The sequence below is a fragment of the Phalaenopsis equestris genome, unplaced genomic scaffold, assembly GCF_001263595.1.
Source record: "Phalaenopsis equestris unplaced genomic scaffold, ASM126359v1 Scaffold232974, whole genome shotgun sequence".
NCBI classification, from domain to species: domain Eukaryota; kingdom Viridiplantae; phylum Streptophyta; class Magnoliopsida; order Asparagales; family Orchidaceae; genus Phalaenopsis; species Phalaenopsis equestris.
Window position 1 is genome coordinate 570,765 of NW_018250931.1, and position 24,060 is coordinate 594,824.

A 24,060-nucleotide genomic window follows, 5' to 3' on the forward strand; every position below is an offset into this window, starting at 1 on the left:
GAGAGTTCTTTAAAATAAGTTCAAATCTTTTAAAGGCATGATATACTCGATTTTAGGCTTGGTATAGCAGTTTCGAGCTAATCCATTGTAATTTGAGCCATCAATAATATAATTTTAATGTATTTATAAATTTAATATTTATTTATTAAATGTTCAAATATGTAATATCGTTTTAAAAATATGACTAATATCAATTATTTACAAATAAATAATATCTTCTAATTATTTAAATTTTAAAAGAATTAAAATTTGAAAGTTTTGGTTATATATTTATCAAATTTTAATTATTAGACATATAAAAACACAACAATTGTATGATATTAGAAATGTAAACCACAAGAATTGTGTGATATGTTTTAAATATCTATAATTTTCTTAAAGAAAGTTGAGTTTATGAAATAATGTGTGATTCAAATCTACAAATTAAATTCTTAATTTTTGTGTAAAATTTTAATTTGTATAAAAAATAATTTAGAATTCGTGTCAATCAATTTTTGCAGATCAATTTATACTTCTTTGAGATACACTCTTAAAAATACAAAAGTATGGTCCTGTTCAATGCCCTTGGCTTCCGCTCTCTCGCGATTCTGTAGAATTTTTGCTCTCTTTTTGCTCATAATCACATATAAAAAGTTGATTCTCACTGAGCTTTCGATTTAACATGACGTTTCCGAAATATAAATGAGATTTTCTTGCATAAATTGGTCTTCTCTCTTTCTTCCTTTTTCATTACCGTCGTGCAGTAGCTGAGACCAACTTTGCTTTGTTGGGTAAGGGTTCCATCCATTCCTTTCCTCGTGGCTCTAGTGCACATTTTTCGTTCGCTGGAGTTGATATGCCATGTTCTACCATTCTTTATTCTTAAGTGTGTCTGTCCCGACTAGGGGCTATATGACAACAAATTTAATTTATGTTAGAAGAATATAATAAATCCTGTAAATTCAAACTTAGTAAATCCTATAAGGATTAAATCTCAAAATCTATTTAGCATTGGATTTGATAAATCCAATTAAATTCAATCAAGTTGTCTGACAACCCTTACTAGGATTTAAAAAATAATTATGTTTGTTATAATAAAAAAATATTATTTTATCATTAGTATAAAAAATAATTATTTAATTAAATTTAATTCTAATTATGCTAGTTAATACGGAATGATTTACTAAAATAATCTATTATTAATTTACAATTATTAAACTAAATACTTATTAAATAATAATTTAACATTAATTTGCATTAATTACTTAAATTATTTTTTGTTCATTAATAAACTATTAACAATTATATTAAAATTTATTTAATTATAATTAATTTAATAATTTAATAATTAATTATTTATTATGAAAATTTATACATAACATGTAATTCTCTTTATTTATTATTACTCAATTAAAATAATTAAATTACTTTAAATAAAAATAAAATCTCAAACTATCTCCTCTTTCCTCTTTGTCCGAAGCCCTTCTCCCTCTCTGCCCGAAACCCTCGTCTGCTTCACTCCCCATCTACCAGCTCCTAGTTTCGCTTAAAACTATCTCCTTCGAGACCAAACCCTCCAAATACAATTGCGATCAGAGATAACTGGTAAGGAAACGGCGGGATCGCGGTGTAGAGAGACCCGAAATTCCTATCTGTCTCCTCCTTCCGCTCTGTTACTACCGGAAGGTAACTTCACATCTTCCCTTTTCGCGCGAAAGCCCGTCCACGATTTACTCCGGATTTATAAATTCTGCGGCTTTATTTTGTCCAGAACGACCGACTGGCAAGTTTTAGGTTAAATCCAGCGTAAATCCTGCTCAAAATCCGTTACGAGATAGGGGGATTTTATTGGATTTCACTATTGAATTGGCGGAGGAAATTGTTGACGGATTTATTATTATTATAATTTTTGTTGGAAGATATTGATTTGTTTCTTGTTCGGTGGTTAAAGTGATTTTTTTTTCTCACCTGCTGGAGTTCCGGGATGTGTCTAGGTTTTCTACTTTTTGGTTTAAAGGGAATGCTACGGATTGGTGCGCGGGAAGAAGCATCTAGATTTGCTTATGCTATGTCAGTGCATTATTCATTGGTCGGTGAAATCTAGAATTGTTTATCTCCCTTAAACATCATATTTGGATGAATGAAAAGTATTTTTACATAACACGCAATTCCTATGTATTTGCATTTCTAACACCTTAACTTTTATTTTTTACATTCCACCCAAATCTTTTACATCACGTCAAAATTGCCACCATTTTTACTTTTAAAAAGTGAAATACATATTTACATGTATAGGCAAGGTGGCATGCATGTAAAATTTGAAGTTTACATTTTAGGTATGTAAATACATTGGAATTGAGTGGGTATGTATGTAAATTTTTGAAGTATTTTTGGTTTGGGATATTTTTTAAATTTTAGTGGTCATTATGGTTTCTCTTCCTTGCAACATGACAGAAAATGCTGCAAACACCTATATCAATTTCATTATTGATTGTTATATTATTCAATGTCTACAGTGAAAATTTACTATTACTTTTTTATTTGTGCTGTAGTAAACCAAGGGTGCAAAGTCTGTAGGACCTGATGATATCCCAATTGAAATATGAAAATATTTAGGAGATTTGGGAGTTACTTTGCTTACTAAACTATTTAATATTTTTTTTAAAACTAAAAAGATGCTTGAGGAGTGGAGGAAGAGTATTTTGGTCCTCATTTTTAAAAATAAATGGGACGCACAAAAGTGTGGGATTTATAGAGGAATTAAGTTGATGTGTCATACTTTAAAATTATGGGAAAGGGTAATTGATCATAGGTTAAGATGTATTACAAAGATTTCTCATAATCAATTTGGATTTATGCCGGGTAGATCTATCATGGAAGCTGTACATTTATTGAGAGATTTGATGGAAAAGTTAAGTGATAATGAGGATATACATTTGATTTTTATTTATTTAGAAAAAGCTTATGATAAGGTTCCAAGAGATATCCATTGGAGAGTTCATTGGAGAGTTCTTGTTGATATGACTTATATTCAAGTCATTAAAGATATGTACACTAGAGCTGTTACTTGTGTTCGAACTGAAGGAAGATTGACCAAATGAACTGAAGGAAGACTGAAGGAAGATTGACCAAATATTTTCCTATTTTAGTTGGATTACATTAGGGATCGTCTTTAAGCCCATATATTTCTTTTTGCTTTAGTTTGGATGGTTTTACGGGACATTTACATGAAGATGTACCTTGGTGTATGATTTTTGCTAATGATATCCTTCTCGTGGATAAGATCAGAGAAAATGCCCAGAAAAAACTTGAGTTATGGAGGTCTATATTAGAGTCTAAAGGCCTTCATTTGAGTTGAAATAAAACTGAATACATGGAATGTAATTTTAGTAGTAGTAGCTCTAGCTACAAAAGTTTAACTTTGGGCGATCAAATTGCTAAAAGGTGTGAACGATTTAGATATCTCGGGTATGTTGTTCAAAGCGATGATGATATAGATGGGGATGTTAATAGTAGAATTCAAGTTGGTTGGTTGATGTGGAGGAATGCTTCGGGCCTTTTGTGTGATAGAAAAATACCGCTTAAACTGAAAGGAAAATTTTATAAGATTGTGGTGAGACTTGCAATGCTCTATGGTGCTGAATGTTTGCCTTTAGAAGAGAAGCATAATATTAAGTTAAGTGTTGCCGAGATGAGAATGATTAGGTGGATGAGTGGCTTTACACTTAGAGACAAAATGCAAAATGAATATATCCGTCATAGGGTTGGTGTAGCTCCAGTGACGGAAAAAATTAGAGGAAGTTGTCTTAGATGATTTGGTCACATTAAACATCAACCATCTGATGATTCGATTATGAGAATGGACGTTTTAGATTTGACATATGTTAAGAAAGGCGGAAATATGACACTAAAGTCGTATTGAGTTATGGAGGTCTATATTGGAGTCTAAAGGCCTTCATTTGAGTTGAACTAAAACTGAATACATGGAATGTAATTTTAGTAGTAGTAGCTCTATCGACAAAAGTTTAACTTTGGGTGATCAAATTGTTAAAAGGTGTGAACGATTTAGATATCTCGGGTCTGTTGTTCAAAGCGATGGTGATATAGATGGGGATGTTAATAGTAGATTTCAAGTTGGTTGGTTGAAGTGGTGGAATGCTTCGGGCCTTTTGTGTGATAGAAAAGTACCACTTAGACTGAAAGGAAAATTCTATAAGACGGTGGTGTGACCTGCAATGCTCTATGGCGCTGAATGTTTGCCTTTAAAAGAGAAGCATAATATTAAATTAAGTGTTGCCGAGATGAGAATGATTAGGCGGATGAGTGGCTTTACACTTAGAGACAAATGCAAAATGAATATATCCGTCATAGGGTTGGTGTTGCTCCAGTGACGGAAAAAATTAGAGAAAGTCGTCTTAGATGGTTTGGTCACATTAAACGTCGATCATTTGATGATTTGATTAGGAGAATAGATGTTTTAGATTCGACTTATGTTAAGGAAGGTGGAATTATGACACTAAATAGGACGCAATGGAGAAAAAGGATTCATGTAGCCGACCCCACATAGTGGGATTAAGGCTTTGTTGTTGTTGTTGTTGTTATTGTGGTAGTATTTTCTTTTAAGCGTTTTCCCTTCTTTAGGCAGCTTTTGTGCTAGAATAATATTTTTTTTGTACATGATATATTTGAATCTGGAGTTCTCTTCATCCAATGCTTAGCAATTGACCATTTTAAACTCAATGGAGTTGAAACGTACAATCAAGAAAAGGCTAATTTGCTATTTTTGGGTGTTACAATTTCTGATGGAAACATTTTTCACCTGCTGCTAATATTTTTCTAAATGGTAATATGATTTGTTTGAAATAATGTTGTGTAGTGCTGATTAAGAAGGTTAATGCATTTATAGAGAGTGTTTTGAATGATTCAATTTTTGGTTTGACTTTTCCAAGTTGGGAAATGCGTTGCTGTCCAATTCAGAGCTAAAAATAAGTCTCTAAAACCGATAGATAAATGAGATGCGTCTCTTGCAATCATATGGGTGACAGAAAAGAATACCTTTGAAGTTGTAAAATATTTTTAAGTATCCTTTCTTTTTTGTTGTATTCTTTTCATGTGGCATTTTGAATGATGTCTTTGCTATTCAGGCTGTGGTTAGGTATATTGATGGTTATCATTGCTTAGGGTTTAGGGTTATCATTTGTGTGTCATCAGTAATAAATATACTTTTATATAACAATGTAGTTATTTTCACTAAGATATGCTGTCGTAAGTTCATAACCAATGTGCTCAAAAGTGATGAAATGGATTACCCAACTGTGATTTCTTGAATTTCATTTGTAGTTTATGCAGAATTATATTTTGCTAAAATATGTCTTGCTATACTTTTGCATCATTATGAATGAAGAAATAATTTCCAATTGTATGTTTCTTTTTTGTATTTTTAAATAATGTCGATCATCTGATGATTTGGAGAGTAGATGTTTCAGATTCGACTTATGTTAAGAAATGCAAAAGTAAACCTAGGATGACTCGGGCTTATTGTATAAAAAATGATTTTAATTTATTAGAAATAAATGAAAATATGATACTAAATAGGATGCAATGGAGAAAAAGGATTCAATGGGCAATGGAGAAAAAGGATTCATGTAGCCGACCACACTTAGTGGGATTAAGGCTTTGTTGTTGTTGTACTTGTGAAAAATTGGATAAATAAATCTATATGCACAACTTTCACAAAGTCTAATCTAGCCATGTCACTGCTGTCAACATTAAGTTCTTTGAATAGTCAATATATTATTGAAAAAATTCTTCTAAATCTGGTTCATATTTCAATTCTCATTACTATTTGCATCACGAAGTTCGATTTATTTTGTTAAAATTCTCTTTTCATGATGCATATAACATAGTGACAATTACAAGGGTTTCTATAGATCCACGAGGGTCACAAGGATTACTTCAAAATTGTTGCTTAGGAAAGGGAAAGTAAGATACAGCATGTCGGTAGAAAATTCTCAATTGCTTTTATTAAACATAAAGTGGATAATGTAGGTTTTAAGTCCTTAAATCATTAAAATCCTACCTTATTTCATCAAGATTAAACTGGGGTTTGGAGTTGGGAAAGAAGGGTAAAATTGAAGTACCCTATTAAAGGAGAATATTAAACTACTTCTTTCCTAGGTAAGAAGCATTCATAATTATGCATTATATACAAAAGAATACATCAAAACTAATGCCAACTTTATACCTTAAATGGCATAACAAGCAAACATCATAATTTTAAGTCAATTAGTTGATCAGATAGATATTGAGGTTGAGCGCCTATTCTAGGAATGAAACAGATAGTTAACCAATGCCAAATTCATGAAAATGAGTAACTCGAGTAGCTGAAATAAAAAATGTCGAAGTTCAAGATAAAGGAGGTAGCAGTAGTGGTCTTAGTGGGCGGTTTGCTTATATTGACAACCGATTGTTGCAAAAAACGAACTCAAGCAACATCACAAAGACAATATCCATGTATTTTATTACTGTCTTTTCCTCTTTCATTGTTCATAATTTGATAGCTACAATTAATTTCACATCCCTCGATCCAATACTGGGAAAGAAAATTATTTTTCTTTTATATTATTTCATAAAAAAGTTAAGAATTTTTTTATGGTAAAAAAAAAAACAATAATGGGACATGACCAAATTGTTCCTTTGACAACATTACATGTCATATTGGTCCTCTTAACTTGAATGTTTTAAGAATTTCACGATTAATACATGTGAAGATGCCATCTAGCTCCTTATGATCATTCTGTTACTCAGTCCTTCCCTCCTCTTTGGAGAGTGTTTTGCACTTTATAGAGGCTTTATGTGGAACAATTAAGATGAGCATAGGGCTGCATGGTTCTCATACTTGTTTTGTGAGCTTCACATAATGTGATGCTTTTTTGAGCTTTTCTTTTCGCTTTCTGATATGTAACTCAAAATATTTTACTTTAGGTTTAAAAAAATCAGCCTACGTTTGTTTTGTCTGGAAATTTAATTAATACCTTGAGAAAGCAACTGCCTCTTATTATTTTCACTTGTGGAATTCTTTTTAAAAGCAAGAAGCAAAACCTGACTTTGTTTGTTTCTATATAACATGATATAAACAAATTGGGTGGTGTGAGACTATGAAATACCTAAGAATTGAATGTTTATCACGATAGATCCTCAGTTTCTTATCTGTCAGAGGTTCTAGACCCATTAAATGCTCTTTTTTCTTGTAGTTGATATCCTTGATAAAGAATGCTGTGGTTTCTCTAGTTTTACATTATGATATTGCCTTTCCGTAATCTTATCACTTTATCTATGCCCTAATTTAGTAATTCTTAAATTATCAGTATAAATTCTAAAGTTTAATTATCTTTCCTTCATGTCTTGCAGCTTTGAGCGATTTGTGAAGGCTAATGGCTATGCTTGATGAGCCACTGTATCCGATTGCTATTCTAATTGATGAACTTAAAAATGAAGATATTCAGCTGAGGTTGAACTCCATCCGTAGGCTTTCTACTATAGCAAGGGCACTTGGTGAAGAAAGAACTCGGAAGGAGTTGATTCCTTTTCTCAGCGATAACAATGACGATGATGATGAAGTTCTTCTTGCAATGGCGGAGGAACTGGGTGTATTCATTCCTTATGTTGGAGGTGTGGAATATGCTCATGTCTTGCTCCCGCCTTTGGAGACTTTGTGTACTGTAGAGGAAACTTGTGTCAGAGATAAAGCTGTTGAGTCCTTGTGTAGAATTGGATCACAGATGAAGGAAAGTGATATAGTGGATTGGTTTGTTCCTTTGGTAAAGGTGAGAAGTTTACTTATTCCTGTTGTTTTGTTACATTGGCTATCGTTCTCCTATATTTTTTGTTTTTTTTGGCTGTATGCTTTAACTCCAATTTTTGATCGGAATTATAATCTTTTATAGTGAGAAACTATGACTGTTGACCATGGAATCTATAGAAGAAACCTACTACTGATTCAAATACCTGAATTCTTATTTCATTTTGATAATTTTACAATTATTGGAATTCAAGATTTTTATATTAACCCAAAGATTTTCTAAGATTAGTGAGTTTATTTCATGCACAAGTCTAATAGTCGATACATATTGAATGTGAAATAGCTATATATTGATGCTTTTAATGAACAGAATTTAAAGCTATTGATTCTTTGAACTTTGATAAATTATTGATTTGCCATATTTTAAAGTTTATGCCTTATTTTCTTGTCTTTCCGGATCGAAAGCTCTTTTTGTTCACAGTTAGTAAAATTATATGATTCTTAATGATTTATGGTTATCTTCTGTCTCTTATGACCTACATGCAACAGTATGTATGTGAAATTGAAGCAATTATTGTTACATTGGTTATATAGAAATGTAAGTGTTTTTTTATGCTTATTTGATAATGTTTACATATAGTCAGTGGCATAACCAGAAAATTTTCAAAGCGGGGGGTACAAATTAACTTTTTCAAAAATTTCCTCAATATTTTTCATCTAAACTTGGGATTGACAATGACAAATTTAGCTGAAGCATTTAAAGAAGTACAATATTCAATTGCACCACAATCAAATTGCTTTTGAAAAATAAATTAGTACGTTGACTTTGTTTATTTAATTTAATTTAATCACTTTAGGTTAATGAACTCCTCGTTGAGATTGATATTAAGCATTTCACCTTTAAGGCTGGGGGTTTCTCTTTTTATTACACATTCACATACATACCACACAGTTCTTATATTTTTATATATCTAACACCTAAGCCTTCATATTTTCGTGCATATCTCTCTCATGTTTAACTTCACATAAAAAAAAAACTATTACTAGCTTTTTAAAAGTTAAATACACATTTTTTTGTATAAGTTTATAATAACATAGCGTTATAAATGTAAATATCAATCTTTGAGTGTTAGATATGTAAAAAAGTAAAAAATATATTGTATGTATAATTTTTTTTTTCATTTTTTGAAATTACATTGAGCAAATTAAATTTAATCTTACCCTATTTTCTGTTTGTTCAAGTAACGCAGGGAAAAAAAAAATGAAATTTGCTAATATACCTGAAAAAATTTATGAATATATAAACTTTAATAGTTATAAAAATATTTTGACCAATATGCGTCTATCAAAGCAAAATTATGGCCATGTTTAATACCGATATGGACTTCTACCGGTTCTCGAGCTAAGAATTAGGGCAGCAAATGAATTGAGCTTTCAACAAGCAACCTGTCATTCCGCTCAGTTAGAGTTCATTTGATATTGATTTATGTACTCAATTAATGCTTGTTAAGGTATTCAATTAATTTTACATTCTTATCTTAAAAAATCTTATAATATTAATATAAAAAGTATAAATTAAAATCTATTTTAAAATTTAATTATTTTTTTAATATTTTTAACTAAAAACTATTTAAAAACTAACTGAACAAAACCAAATAAAGAAAAGAATATTTACATACATACCACTCAATTCCCATGTATTTACATATCTAACACCTAAAGTTCAATTTTAATATGCATGCCATCTTACCTATGCATGAAAAAGGTGTATTTCATTTTTTTAAAAGTTAAAATGGTGGTATTTTTTTATGAGATATTAAAGATTTGCGTGGTATAAATCTGAAGTAAATTTTATGTCTTAGGTATGTAAACATATAGGACTTGGCTGGTATGTTTAAAAATGCTAAAAAAAAAATCAAATTCCACTGTTCGAGTTGCTGAAGCTCCATGGAAACTAAGAAAAAATAATTTCAAGTTTTTCTTTTATTGTTTTTGTCTCACATTGGTGAGGGAATTTTTCTACCGTTATTTAAATATAACATTTCACCAATTTCAAATGAACTCATGATGTTGAAGCCTTTTAGAATGGCTTGTAAAGATATAATATTTTGAGGGATTTTAAATGAGAATTTTTCTAAAGAAAAATGTGGTCAGGAAAGAAAAGCATGGAAGGTGGAAAACATAGGCTGCAGAATTTGCAAAAAAATTGTAGAGGGCCCGTGCCCCCTCTGGCCCCCCTCCCAAATGCACCACTGCATGTAGTCATGTTTTTTTAATCCTAATTTATGTAGTGTCACCTGACATTTTCTTGTTCTATTATTTCCTTATTTTTTAATTTACTCACTCTCCCCTCTTTGTTAGTACTACTGATTTATACAATAAATTTCTGTGTTTTGAACCTAACTTATTTGTTTTGACCATGTTGCCAATGTCAGAGATTAGCAGCTGGTGAATGGTTTACAGCTCGAGTTTCCTCTTGTGGCTTGTTTCATATTGCCTATCCAAGTTCCCCTGATATGCTGAAAGCTGAACTGAGATCCATATATGGTCAGCTTTGTCAAGATGACATGCCTATGGTGAGAAGATCTGCAGCATCCAACTTGGGAAAATTTGCAAGTACTGTTGAACAAAGCCACTTGAAGACAGATGTAATGTCTATGTTTGAGGATCTTACTCAAGATGGTATATTATTTCAACCACTAGATTGTCTTTTCGCATTTGAGTTGACAGTTTTCTAAACAAAAGTGTAGTTTGTACCTTACTGTTAAAACTTATGAGGTTCAAAAGAAAATTGAAGTGCTAAATAAACGCTTGTTAGTCTTAAACAATGAATTACAAAAGCTAATTTGGCCCCTCATTTTTCAGTGTGTCACATTGTGGTCCTTTTTTTTCTCAAAAGTCTTGTTCAGTTTCACACTGTAGAACCTTTAAATATTATTATAATGATTCAATTTAGTACACAATGTTCTGTTTTTGTCCATTAATTGACAAATTTTGGTCATTTTATACTTTCCTACTAAATATTGTACTTCGAAACCACCTAATTCCAGTATCATTGGCATCTCCTTACCATCCTACCCCTATCCGACCTTCACTCACCGCCCTTCCCTAGCATGTGAAGACCATACAACTCATCCTACCTCGTTGGTCAATAAATACTCCATTATCTCTGGTCACCATGAATGGCTGATTCAAGACTAATGATGCAATAGGACTGCAAAAATTATTTTGGTTTGTGCTATCATTTGATCGGATTCCGATCATGAATATTTTAGTAGTTACAAACAACTGATTTTGTTAAATGGACAGCTATATGCAACTTTTTAGAAAATGAAGTACCCAAGTATGTTGTTCGCTAAAGAATCCAGAACATTCTTTATCTAAATAAAATTATTATTTGTTTTGTGATTTTTTTTTCTTGAAGCATTGATTGCCGTTTTTGTTAGCTTGTAATGTAAGTGAAGTACTAGAGTAGGACACTAGTTTAAGCTTGTATTGACCTTTTATCAGAGCTTGTCAGGAAATAAAGCATTCCTTTAGTGGGGGGAAAAACTACTATTAATCATGTTCATATCTTCCATATCTAATCTGAATAATTTAATGTTAAAGGTGATTTTTCACATTTAAATTCCTTTTCAAGCCCCAGACCAGTTTGAAACTTTTCAAACAATTCATTGAATGCGCCAAATGTTAAAGTTAGTGGCTATTATTAGGAAATCATTTCTCCTGAGAAAAATCTCGTTATTATTTGTATGTGCCATTGACTACATTGGTTCACCTCTTGAAGATTATTTTTTCAAGCTAGATCCTTTAAATCTGTTCTACTATTTTTCTTATTTCTGTTGGAGTTTGGGTTGCTTCTTTTTTTTTATAATGATTTTTAGTTTCTTTGATTCTATTGCCAGGCTGCCAGCTTTACATATCAACAAATCATTTTCTTGCTTTATATTTTTTTTTCTGACGTTTGTCTGATAGCTTCTCTTTGAAATTTTTCTTGTTAGTTTGTTATATGCACCTTATTACTAATGTATTCTTGTCATTTTCCATTTAGATCAAGACTCTGTACGTCTGTTGGCTGTGGAAGGATGCGCAGCGCTTGGAAAACTGTTGGAACCCCAGGAGTGTGTATCTCACATTCTTCCAGTAATTATTAACTTCTCTCAGGTTTGTCTATTATGTTTCACTTATGATTTTTTTTATGCATTAATGAGAAAAAAAATTGTTCAAAATTGTTTAATTACAATGTCTAACAAAGTCTAATAAATATTTAATTACTTTGTGTGACTATTTGTTTCATCAATGTGTCTTTTTTGATTTTTGATCAGGATAAATCATGGCGCGTTCGCTATATGGTTGCTAATCAGTTGTATGAACTTAGTGAAGCTGTTGGTCCAGAAACTACCAGGTAGTGTTTGGCAAATATTATATGTTAGAGAAATACATTGCATGTGTAAGTTGTTGTTTTGCTTATTAAAATTATTTTGGTCACATACGTGGGAGAATATTTTGAGATATTGTTATTTTAATGAACTTGACTCAAGTTTATGTAGACAGGTGGTGGCTTCACTTACCTAAAGACATGCACTTGGTGCTACAGCAACTCTGAGGAACCAGTTCATTTAATTTAAATTTTTTTTTTAAATTCTCTTAGATTTTGTATTAAGACAACACGTATTTTACAAATATATGATTTTACGTGTTATACTCCCTAATAAATTCTCTCATACCTTTTTATTGAGATTTTGAGCAAATTTAATTCAAACTCATACATACCTTGTATGCAAGCTTTTGAACCCAAGATCTCTTAGCTGTTAGCCTAAGCTCTCAACTAATAAGATAAGGTGGGTTGCATTACTTTTCTCGTGCCTCTTTTGTACAATTCGATTCTCATAATATCTAATATGGTTTATGGTATGGATTTTTTTCATTAGTTTTTTTATTTTTTCATATTTATTATTCTTTTTGTATTTTTAAGTAAACATTTTTAATTTTGTTGATGAAGTCTTCTAAATTTTGAAAATGGGACGTCTACATATATAACACTTGAAACTATTTTATTTGCATGTTTAACATCTTCATACCATGTGTCTGCTTACTCCTCAAAATTGTGAAGCCCTCATTGACAAAGAAGAGGTGAGAAAGTCATGATAGAATCTCTCTAGTGGAAGGGCATTAATAGTACCAGTGGCGTGTGTGAAGAAGAAGAGGAGTTTGTCGTGACTCATTGTGATGGGAAGTTAACGGAGAGGGTGAGGGAGATAGTATATTTTTTTGCTATTTAAAGAATTGAGTGTTATGAGAGTAAATAGAAAATTTTAGGTGTTAAATGCGTTAAGATGATGGTTTTAACTGTAATGTATGTAAAACCCCCTTAGAAAATTGATTTGAATATCTCAATGCATAAAATGTTAATATAGCACTACTAAGGCATATATATTTTTATTCATCTTTTGAAATTTTACTAGTTTTCATATGATACCTTTTTTTTTGTCTACTTCTTATACTTTTCTGCTGTATAAATTGTTGGCAAAGCTTAAATCTATGCTGTTTATTGGATTTTCAACTTATCGTGTAATGAATTAGAGAGGATAGGTTGTGTGATACTTTAGCAATGCAAAGCTAAAATTTGCAGTTTCAAAAATTCTGAAAACGGAAGAAAGTTTGATCAAAAATTCCAAGGAAGAGAAATAATGCATTAACTGAAAAGAAAGGTGGCTGATCACCACTTGGGCGCCACTCTAAGATACTGAATACACTTCTTAACCCAGAAAGATATGTGAAATGTTATTACAACTAAACAAAAACTCTCTATCCCCTTGTAACATAATAGGAAGCCTTATATAGGCAAGCACTCAACAAAAGTAAAAAAAATGAGAAAAAAGACTTAAAAGTACGATCCCCTGCTAAAAACCGAAGAATTTCAGCTCCCGCATCATCTGGTGTTAGTAGGGATTCTTCATGAGAAGCAGTTTCAGAATTAGTTTCGTAATGTGGAGTCAATTCGGCGACATTTAATCTAGTAGAACCGGGGAGATCAATTTGATAAGCATTGTCATTAATACGCTTCACTATTTGTAAAGGGCTATCGACTTTGGCCTTGAGCTTCTCATTCCTTTATGGAGGAAAATGCTTTTTCCTTAGTCAAATTCATATTGTCTCCTTCTTTGAAAGTGGCTGCCCTTTTACTCTTGTTTGTTTGTCATCGATATGCTTCATTTTGTGTAACGATATTCTCATGAATTAATTTATGTATTTTTTGGATTTTTTGTAGTCTAACCTCAATATCCGGGTCACTACCTTAATGGAAAAATCTAACTTGAGATCAAGTGTAGATATTGGATTTCTCCCATAAACCATCTCAAAGGGCTGTATTTGGAAGTTTGACTGCGGGACCAATTATAGGCATACCTCACTTGTGATGGATGAAGATTCCATTGTGCAAGATTCTTTCCCACATAGCAATTATGCAGATTTCAAAGCCTTTTGTTAGCAGCTTCCATTTTTTGATTGGTTTGTGGGTGGGAAGCTAAACTATATCGCAAATTTTCAGAATTGTGAGAGCTATAAATGAAATAGCGTCGAAGTAAATCACCACAAACGTTCTTATAAAAGTTTGAAAAACTTGATTCATGAGGTGCATAAATATGCTTGGAGCGTTAGGAAGCTCTAACGTCATCACCATCCATTCGTAAAGCCCATCTTTTGTCTTGAACATTGTTTTCCACTTATCCCTATGTCACATACACTCTGAAGATCTGTTTTGGAGAAAATAGCCGCTCTTTTTTGTTGACTAAAAAGATTATCCAATTGAGAAATGAGAACCTATATTTGATAATGATTTTATTTGCAAACCGAGTTTCAATGCACATGTGCCATGTCCCAAACTTCTTTGAAACCAAGAGAGTCGGAACCGTGCACGGGCTAGCACTAAGTCGCACTAAGTCTTTATGGATCAACTCATTCACTTAGCGCTTAAGCTTTTGTGCTCCTTATCCGCTGACATTTTATATGCAGGTTTGTTGAGGATGACCGAACCAGACACATGGTACAAATGACATGTTGTACCTCTCATAGGAGGCAATCTTGTAGGAATTTGTCAGAAATATATCTTCGAAATGTTGTATAAAGCCTTGCACTTCAGGAGTTGCCGACAACTTTTCGAAACTCTCAGTTGCGATCAAGAGCTACCCCCATAGCCGTCTTCTTAAGATCTTTCAAAAATAGTGGAGAAAATTGTTGATTTCAGTTCCCGCTTGAATCCCTTCCTTCATAGGCACAAAAATGATTTGAATTATCTCTTTGATAAAGAAATAAGTGTTAACATACCCATCATGAGTTGTACATTGATCATATTGCCAAGATTGACCAAGTAATATGTGACAAGCGCCCATAGGAATTACATCACATAAAACCTGCTCTTGCAGTTTCCGACTGATGGAAAATAACACCATGCAATGCCGAGTAATTTTAATTTTAGTCCCCCTTCTTGAGCCGTATGGGTTGTTAGGGATGGGTATGAGGTTGATTAGTTAGCCCAAGTTTCTCCTCCATGATTGTCACAATCACGTTTTCAAAACTTCCATCGTGAATGATAGGTTACAAACCTTGTTCTGAATTGGGCACCGGGTTCAAAGGTTGTTTTGCTGTAACTAATATTTATTGGAAGGTTGTTTGACACTTAGGAGACTTCTTATCACAAGTAATTCCTCTTCATCTGCACGTATGATTTGGTCCCTCATTGAATTAGTATCTTCTTTTTCTACCACATCATTTTCGTCTAGATCAATCTCCTCCACCAATGAAATAATACGTCGGTTAGGACAATTTGAGGCTATGTGGTCGAACCCATGACGTTTGAAGCAATCGTATATCAGATGTAGTTCCTTCCCTCGATGTGGTAGTAGTCCCTTGAGGCTGGAAAGCAGCTTTGCTGCTGTTTTCTACTTTTTGACCACCGACCTGTGCCTGGAATTAGACTGATTTGTTGGAACTGCCCAAACCATTGGTAGTAATGCTTATTGGGGTGTAATTGTTGCATCTTTTTAATCTTCACATCCAAGTTAATCAAGTCCTATAATGTCCATAACTGTTGGAGTTGAACCACATCAACGATAGATGGTCCTAGACCTCCCAAAAAAACGTGCAATAGCGTGCTCTTCGGGTTCAAAAAGGTTGAACTTTAGCACCAACTAATTGAATTCAGTGAAATATTACTCCATGGATAATTCTTGTTGATAAATGGTATGAAGCCTGATGAAGACTTCTTGTCAGTAATGCTCAGGTAAGAATTTTCGTTGCGTTTCTTCATTTTCGTCCAAGAGGTGATCTTGGATCTTCCATCTCTTTGTCAAATCCTCTTCAAGTTTTCCCACCAAAGTGTGGCATTTTTCTTCAATATGGTCACCACTAGTTTGACGATATGTTCTTGGGATAGCTTCTTGAATTCCATAATTCGTTCAACTGTATGTAGCTAACTGACGAACCGATCGAGATTCAACTTTCCATCAATATCAGGAAGGTCGATTTTGATTCTGAAATATGGAGGTTTTCATAGATTTTCATGCCTCAACCTACGTATAAGTTCATCACCACTTAGGGGTGTAAATGAGTTGAGTCGAGCTCAAGCCACCCTCAACTTGAGCTTGGTTAATTTTTTCGAGCTCGAGCTTAAGTCTACAAGTTCAAGCCAGTTTGCTTAATACAAAAGAGAGAAAATGATATTAATTTTAAATAACTTTATAATAAGTTGACAAATAGAATGGAATATTAGGAGATAAATATTATGAAATTAACTAATATGCAATAAAAATAATTTTTATTAACATTCTTAATACCTTAATGATAATATTTTGAAATTTAATAGATTTTGAGTATATTTTATGTTAGCCGGCTCACGAGCTAATGAGTCGAGTCAAGCTTGAGCCGCTTCACGAGTCAACTTGACTCACTAGCACCTCTATGACACCACTAGATGCCTCTTGATTGAATGTGTTATTTTCTTCCTTGTCTATCATCTCATTTTCGGATTCATTTTAACGTTCTTCTGAATTGTTGTTCAAGAAGCATCTTGTTTTTAGATGCGAATTTCTTGTTGCAATTTTTCGACAACCAAATCTTGGGCTGGATGGACATTATTCTTCTTTGGTGGCAACTTCAATTGCTTTCAGTCACTGGAAAAGAGACAAAAAATGGCTACACTGGAAAAGAAAGGAAGTCCTTGACAACTGAAACCTCAAGCATCAAATTCTGGGATTCTTGATTACAAAACCCACGAGAACCTGTTGATAAAAATAGAAAACTAGAAAGCAGGAAACTTGGAACTGCAAAACCACGAGAATGCAAAACAGTTCTTGCAGCCACCGAAATCTAGAAAGCAGGAAAGATCTAAATAGAATTCTAGAGAAAGGAGAATTCAAAAATAAATGGAAAGAAAAAAAAAGGATGAAATGCGCAAGAACTCGAATAAGGAAGAGAAAAGCTGTGCAAGAACAGTGCTTTGATACCAAGATGATACCATAACAAGGAAAAATTGAATTATACAGTTTGGAAAATTCCAGAAAAGCAGGTATGCTGGACCGAAAATTCCAAGGAAGAGAAATAATACATTAACTGAAAAGAAAGATGACTGATCACCACATGAGCGCCACTCTAAAGTACTGAATGCATTCCTTAACCTTGACTGATATGGGAAAGATTACAACCAATCAAAAACTCTCCATCCCGTTTTGACCTACAGGACAACTTTATGTTGGCAAGTCCTCATTAAAACTGAAAACTAAGAAAAAGGACTTAATTATAAGTATGACACCCAATTAAAACATAATAATTTCAGCTCCTGCCGCGTTATGTACTGAATTTTTTGCATTTGTATAACTCTTAGGAGTTAAGTCAGTTGATTTAAACTTATTATTTGTGCTAGGTCGGATTTAGTTCCAGCTTATGTTAGACTTCTCCGTGATAACGAGGCTGAAGTTCGCATAGCAGCTGCTGGCAAAGTAACAAAGTTTTGCCAGATTTTGGGTCCTGAGCTAGCCATCCAACACATTCTTACTTGTGTCAAGGTATCCATTCCATTTTATGTCATTCATGTTATTTTGCTTTTATTTTTGATTCTGTCCAGTTCATTATCCTATGACTTTCTGTGATCAAGTTTCATTTTTCTTGATTGTTCAAATGTTTTATAATGTTATAAATTCAGGAATTGTCATCAGATTCATCCCAACACGTTCGCTCAGCTTTGGCGTCAGTTATCATGGGAATGGCACCAGTTTTAGGAAAAGTATGAGTTATTCTGCTATGTTTTTATGTTAATATTTCTTTGGTTTTAGGAGAAGTATGAGTTTTTCTGCTAAGTTCTTACATTAATATTTCTTTTCCAAATTGAGGTTTTTGGCCTTTTATTTTTATCTTTAACTTATCTCGGGTAGATTTTATTTTTGTTTTATAAAAAGTTCAAGAAGAATTGTCCAATGCTTATACTTTTCCTGAATAAGGTTTATTCAACCCCACTCTTCCACTATAATGCTATCAACACATACACCAATTCCCTTTCTTATATCACAAAATATCTGCTGTTTAGGTTCTTGTTAATAATCATTATCATCCCATCACAGCTATAGGGGTGTAGTTTTTTGTTTTTTTCTTTGCCATTCTTTTGGGTGAATCCTATCCTTAATAGATTTTGTTTGTCACATTTCATTTTCCTTTTTATTCTGTTGAGCTGCCTTGTTTATTACTTGTTCTCCTTATTGGGCATGCTTTGAAGCAATTGCTTTTACCTTTTAATTGATGATCATGCTTGTCAGCAATGAATAGCCCATTACAGTCTACGAGTGCCTTGGAGCGTTGCATTGTGTATAGTGTGGCACATGCTATTTTAAACATACCACAATTCATGAAAACGTGAATTGTTTATTAGTAATTCAAGAATTTAAGATAAAATATCTTAGAAGAAAAAAAAAGGTTGCGCCACCCACATTATAAAACATGGTATGTAAAGGTTGATGTAAGGTGCTAGCGATGCATTATATCAGGATTAAAGGCAAACATTTTGAGGTTAGATGCTTAAATCAAAATAAACACTTTGTTTTGAACGAGCCACACTAAGAAATATGATCATCATAAACTAAAATAACCTAACTCCATCATTATTAATTCCTAAGACATACTCTAATTCATCACTCTTAACATTTTCAAGTCATCTACAATTAAAAAGGGCTTTGAGCAAGATTCCTTTTCTTTCTCATTAGATGAATATCAAATGTTTTGATGCTTTCATTCACCAAAATAGCAGCTCTTGCAATGTTACTCAAGCCTAAAGGATAAAAAATTCAGTAAAAAAATTAAACCACTAGAATAAAGTGCTGTGTACGCAATGCTTTATGGCATAACACACAAATGGCACACCACACAGTATTTTGTCAACATGCGCGTGGTTGTCCGAATATCACAAAAGGTATAATGTTGATGTTGCACTTAATCATTTCTTGTGTTGTTCTTTCTAGATATATATTTTTATGTATGCTATGCTTCATCACTGAACACACAATTGGCACACCACACACTATGCTGTCAACATGGGCTTGGTTGTCTGAATATCACAGAAGGTTTAATGTTGATGATGCGCTTAATCATTTGTTGTGTTGTCATTTCTAGATATATATGTTCTTCTAAGCCCAATGGTCCTTTATGCGATATGCCTTTTTTTCTTATAACTTTAGGGCTTATGATTTTAAATTTATGTAATAAGAAGCCGCACTAAAGCAAGCTTACACTAAAAAAATGAAAAGTTTATATTATCTTTTATGCTTTTATTGGCTTGACCCATAGTAATATATGAAAACTATGGAATTATCTTTTTCCACGCTTACTCTCGTGGAATGGATCTTTGCTTTTATCCATGGATTTAAACTATAATTTTGATTAATATATGCATCAAATTTAATATAATCCTCATTCGCCACTTGAATAAATTGATAAATTAATGGTTTACAGGTCTGTTGAATTTGAGTTGGCTGACTTGATATGGACCATTTTTAATACTGATCAGGCTTAACAAGTTGGGCTAAGCATTTTACCTGAAAAATAAAATTTTTTTTGAATTCATTTTGGGTTTTGACTCAGATTGAGCTAAATGGATTGAAGTTAGTGAGCTAATTAATAATAGAAGCTTAATTTAGCTTGTATTGAATAAAGTTAGCCAAGCTTTAATCTAAATATATATAAATGTATGTTTGAATTCATGTACATATATGTACTTGTTTGCATAGTTAAATTTGAATTAATATATCTATGTATCTATACCTCTCTATATGCGAAGCTATATATGCAAATGTTAGACTTTTTTGACTCAGGATTCGAACTAGGCCTAGATTTAGGACTAGATGACTCAAAACTCGAAGATGAAGTGTATTGAACATTGTATAAAGGATTAGTGAGGTTATTACCTGGGTTCGTGGATTCTAGGTAGTGCAAAGGACTTGTAGACCATTTTTTTTAGTTGTGTTCTGCGACTAGTAGACAATGTCATACAGTTGACTTCTTTGTTATGAATACATGAGAGGACATTTTAGAAATTTCAATGTCTAAAAGACTCGACACAGTTTCTCTTGATATAATATCGTTTGATTTTTTAGGTTGAACAATTAAGATTGTGGATATATTATTTTAGGAGTTTTCGGTTTGAAGAAAATTCTGAAACTCAGTAGATAAATTTTTGTTTTGTTCCCCCCTTGAAGATAAGGTAAAAAAGTTGTAATTCAAAAAATGTGACATCCATGATAACAAACATTTTTGTAGAATTGAGAACAATGTATTTGTACTCCTTTTGGTTAAGAGCATCACGAAAAAACACACATTTTGGGTTTTGAGTTCAAGTTTTTTTTGACAAGGAATGTGAACAAAAATAGTATTTCTAAATATCTTTAGATGTAAAGAAGATGAGAGTTGATTATTTGAAATTTTTTCTTTGAAAAACTTCAAAAGATGTTTAAAATTTTAAAATTTTTTTGGGTGTTCTATTTATGACAAATGTATCAGTAAGAATGGCTTCACCTCGAAGATATTTAAGCACCTGATTGGTACGTGTTTATTTTCTTTCAACCATGTCATTTTTTGCAGAGTGTCAATATAAGAGCTTTGATGAAATTCATTTTTCAAAAAAAAAAAAGACCTAAAGTATTTTTGATACACTCTCGACTATTTTCTCTTTAAAATAATTCAATGATTTTTTGAAATTGTGTTTGTATTATGTTGTATGGTGTAAAATTGACCCTAAACCCTAAATCCTAAATCCTAATCTTATAAAAGTTTTGTGAAATTATTTTCACTTCAAATTTTTTTTGTTAAATAAACTTAACTTGATCTAGTGTGAACATCAATGAAAGTCACAAATCGTTTTTTGCCAAAATTTGGAAGTTTTTTGCAAGGACCTCTGATATCGCTATAAATCAGAGTTGGTTTGTATATTTGTAAAGAAAAATATGGACGATGATGTTTAGCAAACCGTCAAACTTCACATTGAAATAAGGATAATTTTTTATTGTGAAATAAGTATTTTAGATGCTTAAAAGTAAGATGACCTAATCTATAATGTCATAACATAATTTTATTGTCTTTAGAAATAAAAATATAATTTAAACCATTATTTTAACATTGTCTATTCAAGTCGTGTCCATCTTCAAAATGGTATAGTCTGTATTTTTCCTTAGCATTTTCAATCATCATCTTCGTGATCAATTCCTAATACCCACAACTAAAAGAATAAAAGTTAGCTTGACATTGATGATCACTAATAATTTTACTAATGGACAACAAGTTAAATGATAGATTAGGAATATGAAGAACATCGCGACGGATTAACAACAAGAAAAGTTTGACAGTTCCTATCTCAACAAATTATCAAGGAGTCATAGACAATTTTGACCTTTTTATTGCTTGCACAAAGATCTATTTGAGGAAAATAATTTATAACAATCAGCCGTGTGATTAGTTGCACTTGAATTAATTATCCAAAAAATGAGAAAAATTAGGAAGAATACCTAACAAAGTAGTGACTAAAGACTTACCTATTTGTACTAAGGAGCAAAAAAGTCGGACAATTTTAGAGTTTGAAATATTTTGTGCAAGTGCTCTAATTGCTCCTTGGTGAAAACAATTGCATTCGAGTTAATAGAGGTTTCTGGGTTTCTTCAGCAGTGATTTGATAAGTTGGACCTTCATGCTTGAATTTTGATTTTAAGTTTGCAGGTTTACTAGGAAGTTTCCAACATGCCTCCTTCATGTGCCATGATTTTTTGCAATGCTCATACCATGTTTTTTTACGCTCTTCTTTGTCAGTGTCGACCTTATTTGACTTAAGAACTCAGTTCTCCTCCCATTTAATGTTGCAAGAAGAATCAACGTTTTATAACATAATTTCTCTTCTTGACTCTTCCCGTTTAACTTAAAAAAAAGATGTCAAATAGAGGGTAGAAATTTTCTATCTGGGATGCGACATCGAACTTCATTTGAACTCCGATTAAGTAGGCTAAGAACATGTAGACTCGATCATTTTCTTCTTCTCTTTTGGCGAGCATAACCATTTGAGTTCTCCCGAATGTCATCATAACATTGATTAAATTCCTATCATAATGCTACCAACTTGTTGTAATATGTGGTAACAACACAATTGTTTTATTTTGATTTTCAATGTTGAGTTTTCAATTCAAAAATTTTGGAAGAATTCTCGTAAGTTTGAATAGAGATCTTGAACATCCTCCCGGATATTTTGAGCTGTGAGAAAGAATAGATGTGGCTTTCCTTTGGTAGATCTCATAGAGTTGATGAGCTAAGATATAATCAGAGAATTTTTGTACTATCATTTTTTCATATTAGGATTGCCAATTTTTTTGACTTTTCTTCTGTTAAATACCTTATTTTTTCTCTCCCATCGATCGCCAATTTTATGGATTGAGCCCATTCTAGGTTGTTGTTCCCTTTGAGTTTTATAATTGTGAGATAAGGTGAGTTCTGGGAATAATACTCGATCGATACATCCATGAGAGGAGTTGTAGGGTGAGGTGATATGGTTTCGGAATTATCGGAGCCGTTCAATGAGGTAGAATTTTTTTCGACTCCGAACATCATTGTTGACTTTTACGACATCCTTAGAAGTTGAGACAACTCACACTTTGCAGTGGAGAAGAAATACACTAATTTTGGTATGGATTCAACTTGTAATCGGCGCCAGAGAAAGTGGAGAGGAGTGAGGAGTTTGGTTCCAATAGTAGCCATGCAGAATTGAAAAATTACGAGAGACGAGACCAAAGGAAAGTCACGAGCGGCCCAACAAAAGTCTTAGACGGACGTTCGAGCCCTAGCAAAGTGCGTGATGATCACGTGTTGAACCAAGTGAAGCAATACTCTTGGACGGATGACCAAAATGTTTTAGATGCAATTTTAAGGGCGAATCGTGGCTGTTATACTAGTTAGGTTTTGGAAGTATGAAAATAATTATTCATCTTTAGTTTTGGACAAAATGATTACAAGATAAATAGAGGCAGATGGTTCCCACATTAGGAAAATAATAAAATCAGTCATAACTCCCTATGACAAAAGAATGAAATAGTAATTATGAAATATTAGTAATGCTATATTTTAGAAATAGAAAATATCAAACAATAAAATATACTAAAATAAAAACTTCTTGAAAATCCAACAATCATCAATTAAATCTTTTGATAGTTAAGTGCCACACATTTTGTTAAATTGTTGATGCCATCGCAAGCTATGATAACAATATGATTGAGGATGATTTAGGTTTAGGGTTTCTAATGCATATAGACTAATGTTATACATGTAAATCGTGTAAGGGAACTTGCAATCGATGCCAGAGAAAGTGGAGAGGAGTTTGGTTCCAGTAGCAACCGTACGGAGTACAAAAATAACGAGAGGTGAGACCAAAGAAAAGTCACGAGTAGCCCAACAAAACTCTTAAACGGACGTTTGAGCCCTTGTAAAGTGCTTAATGATTGCAGGGTGAAAAAAGCGAAGCAAAACTCTTGGACGGACGACCGAAAGGTTTTAGACGCAATTTTAAGGGCGAATCGTGGCTATGATACTAGGTAGGTTTTGGAGAGTGAAAATAATTATTCCTCTTCAATTTTGGGCAAAATGATTACAAGATAAATAGAGGGAGATAGCTCCCATAGTAGGAAAATAATAAAATCAGCCATAACTCCCCATGATAAAGGAATGCAATAGTAATTATGAAATATCAATAATGCTAGATTTTAGAAATA

At 32.5% G+C, this 24,060-nt stretch overlaps 1 protein-coding gene across 1 annotated transcript in view; it reads left to right on the forward strand.

Moving 5' to 3' along the window:
* Positions 1–1,431: 1,431 nt before the first annotated feature.
* The window catches only part of LOC110038493 (serine/threonine-protein phosphatase 2A 65 kDa regulatory subunit A beta isoform), a 44,539-nt gene continuing 21,910 nt past the window's right edge, over positions 1,432–24,060 (forward strand). The window contains exons 1-7 of the mRNA XM_020743358.1: positions 1,432–1,665; positions 7,390–7,805; positions 10,216–10,462; positions 11,832–11,944; positions 12,106–12,185; positions 17,700–17,841; positions 17,979–18,059. Of these exons, the coding sequence (XP_020599017.1) occupies positions 7,413–7,805; positions 10,216–10,462; positions 11,832–11,944; positions 12,106–12,185; positions 17,700–17,841; positions 17,979–18,059 (1,056 nt within the window). The 5' untranslated portion in view covers positions 1,432–1,665; positions 7,390–7,412. The remainder of the gene's footprint in view (positions 1,666–7,389; positions 7,806–10,215; positions 10,463–11,831; positions 11,945–12,105; positions 12,186–17,699; positions 17,842–17,978; positions 18,060–24,060) is intronic.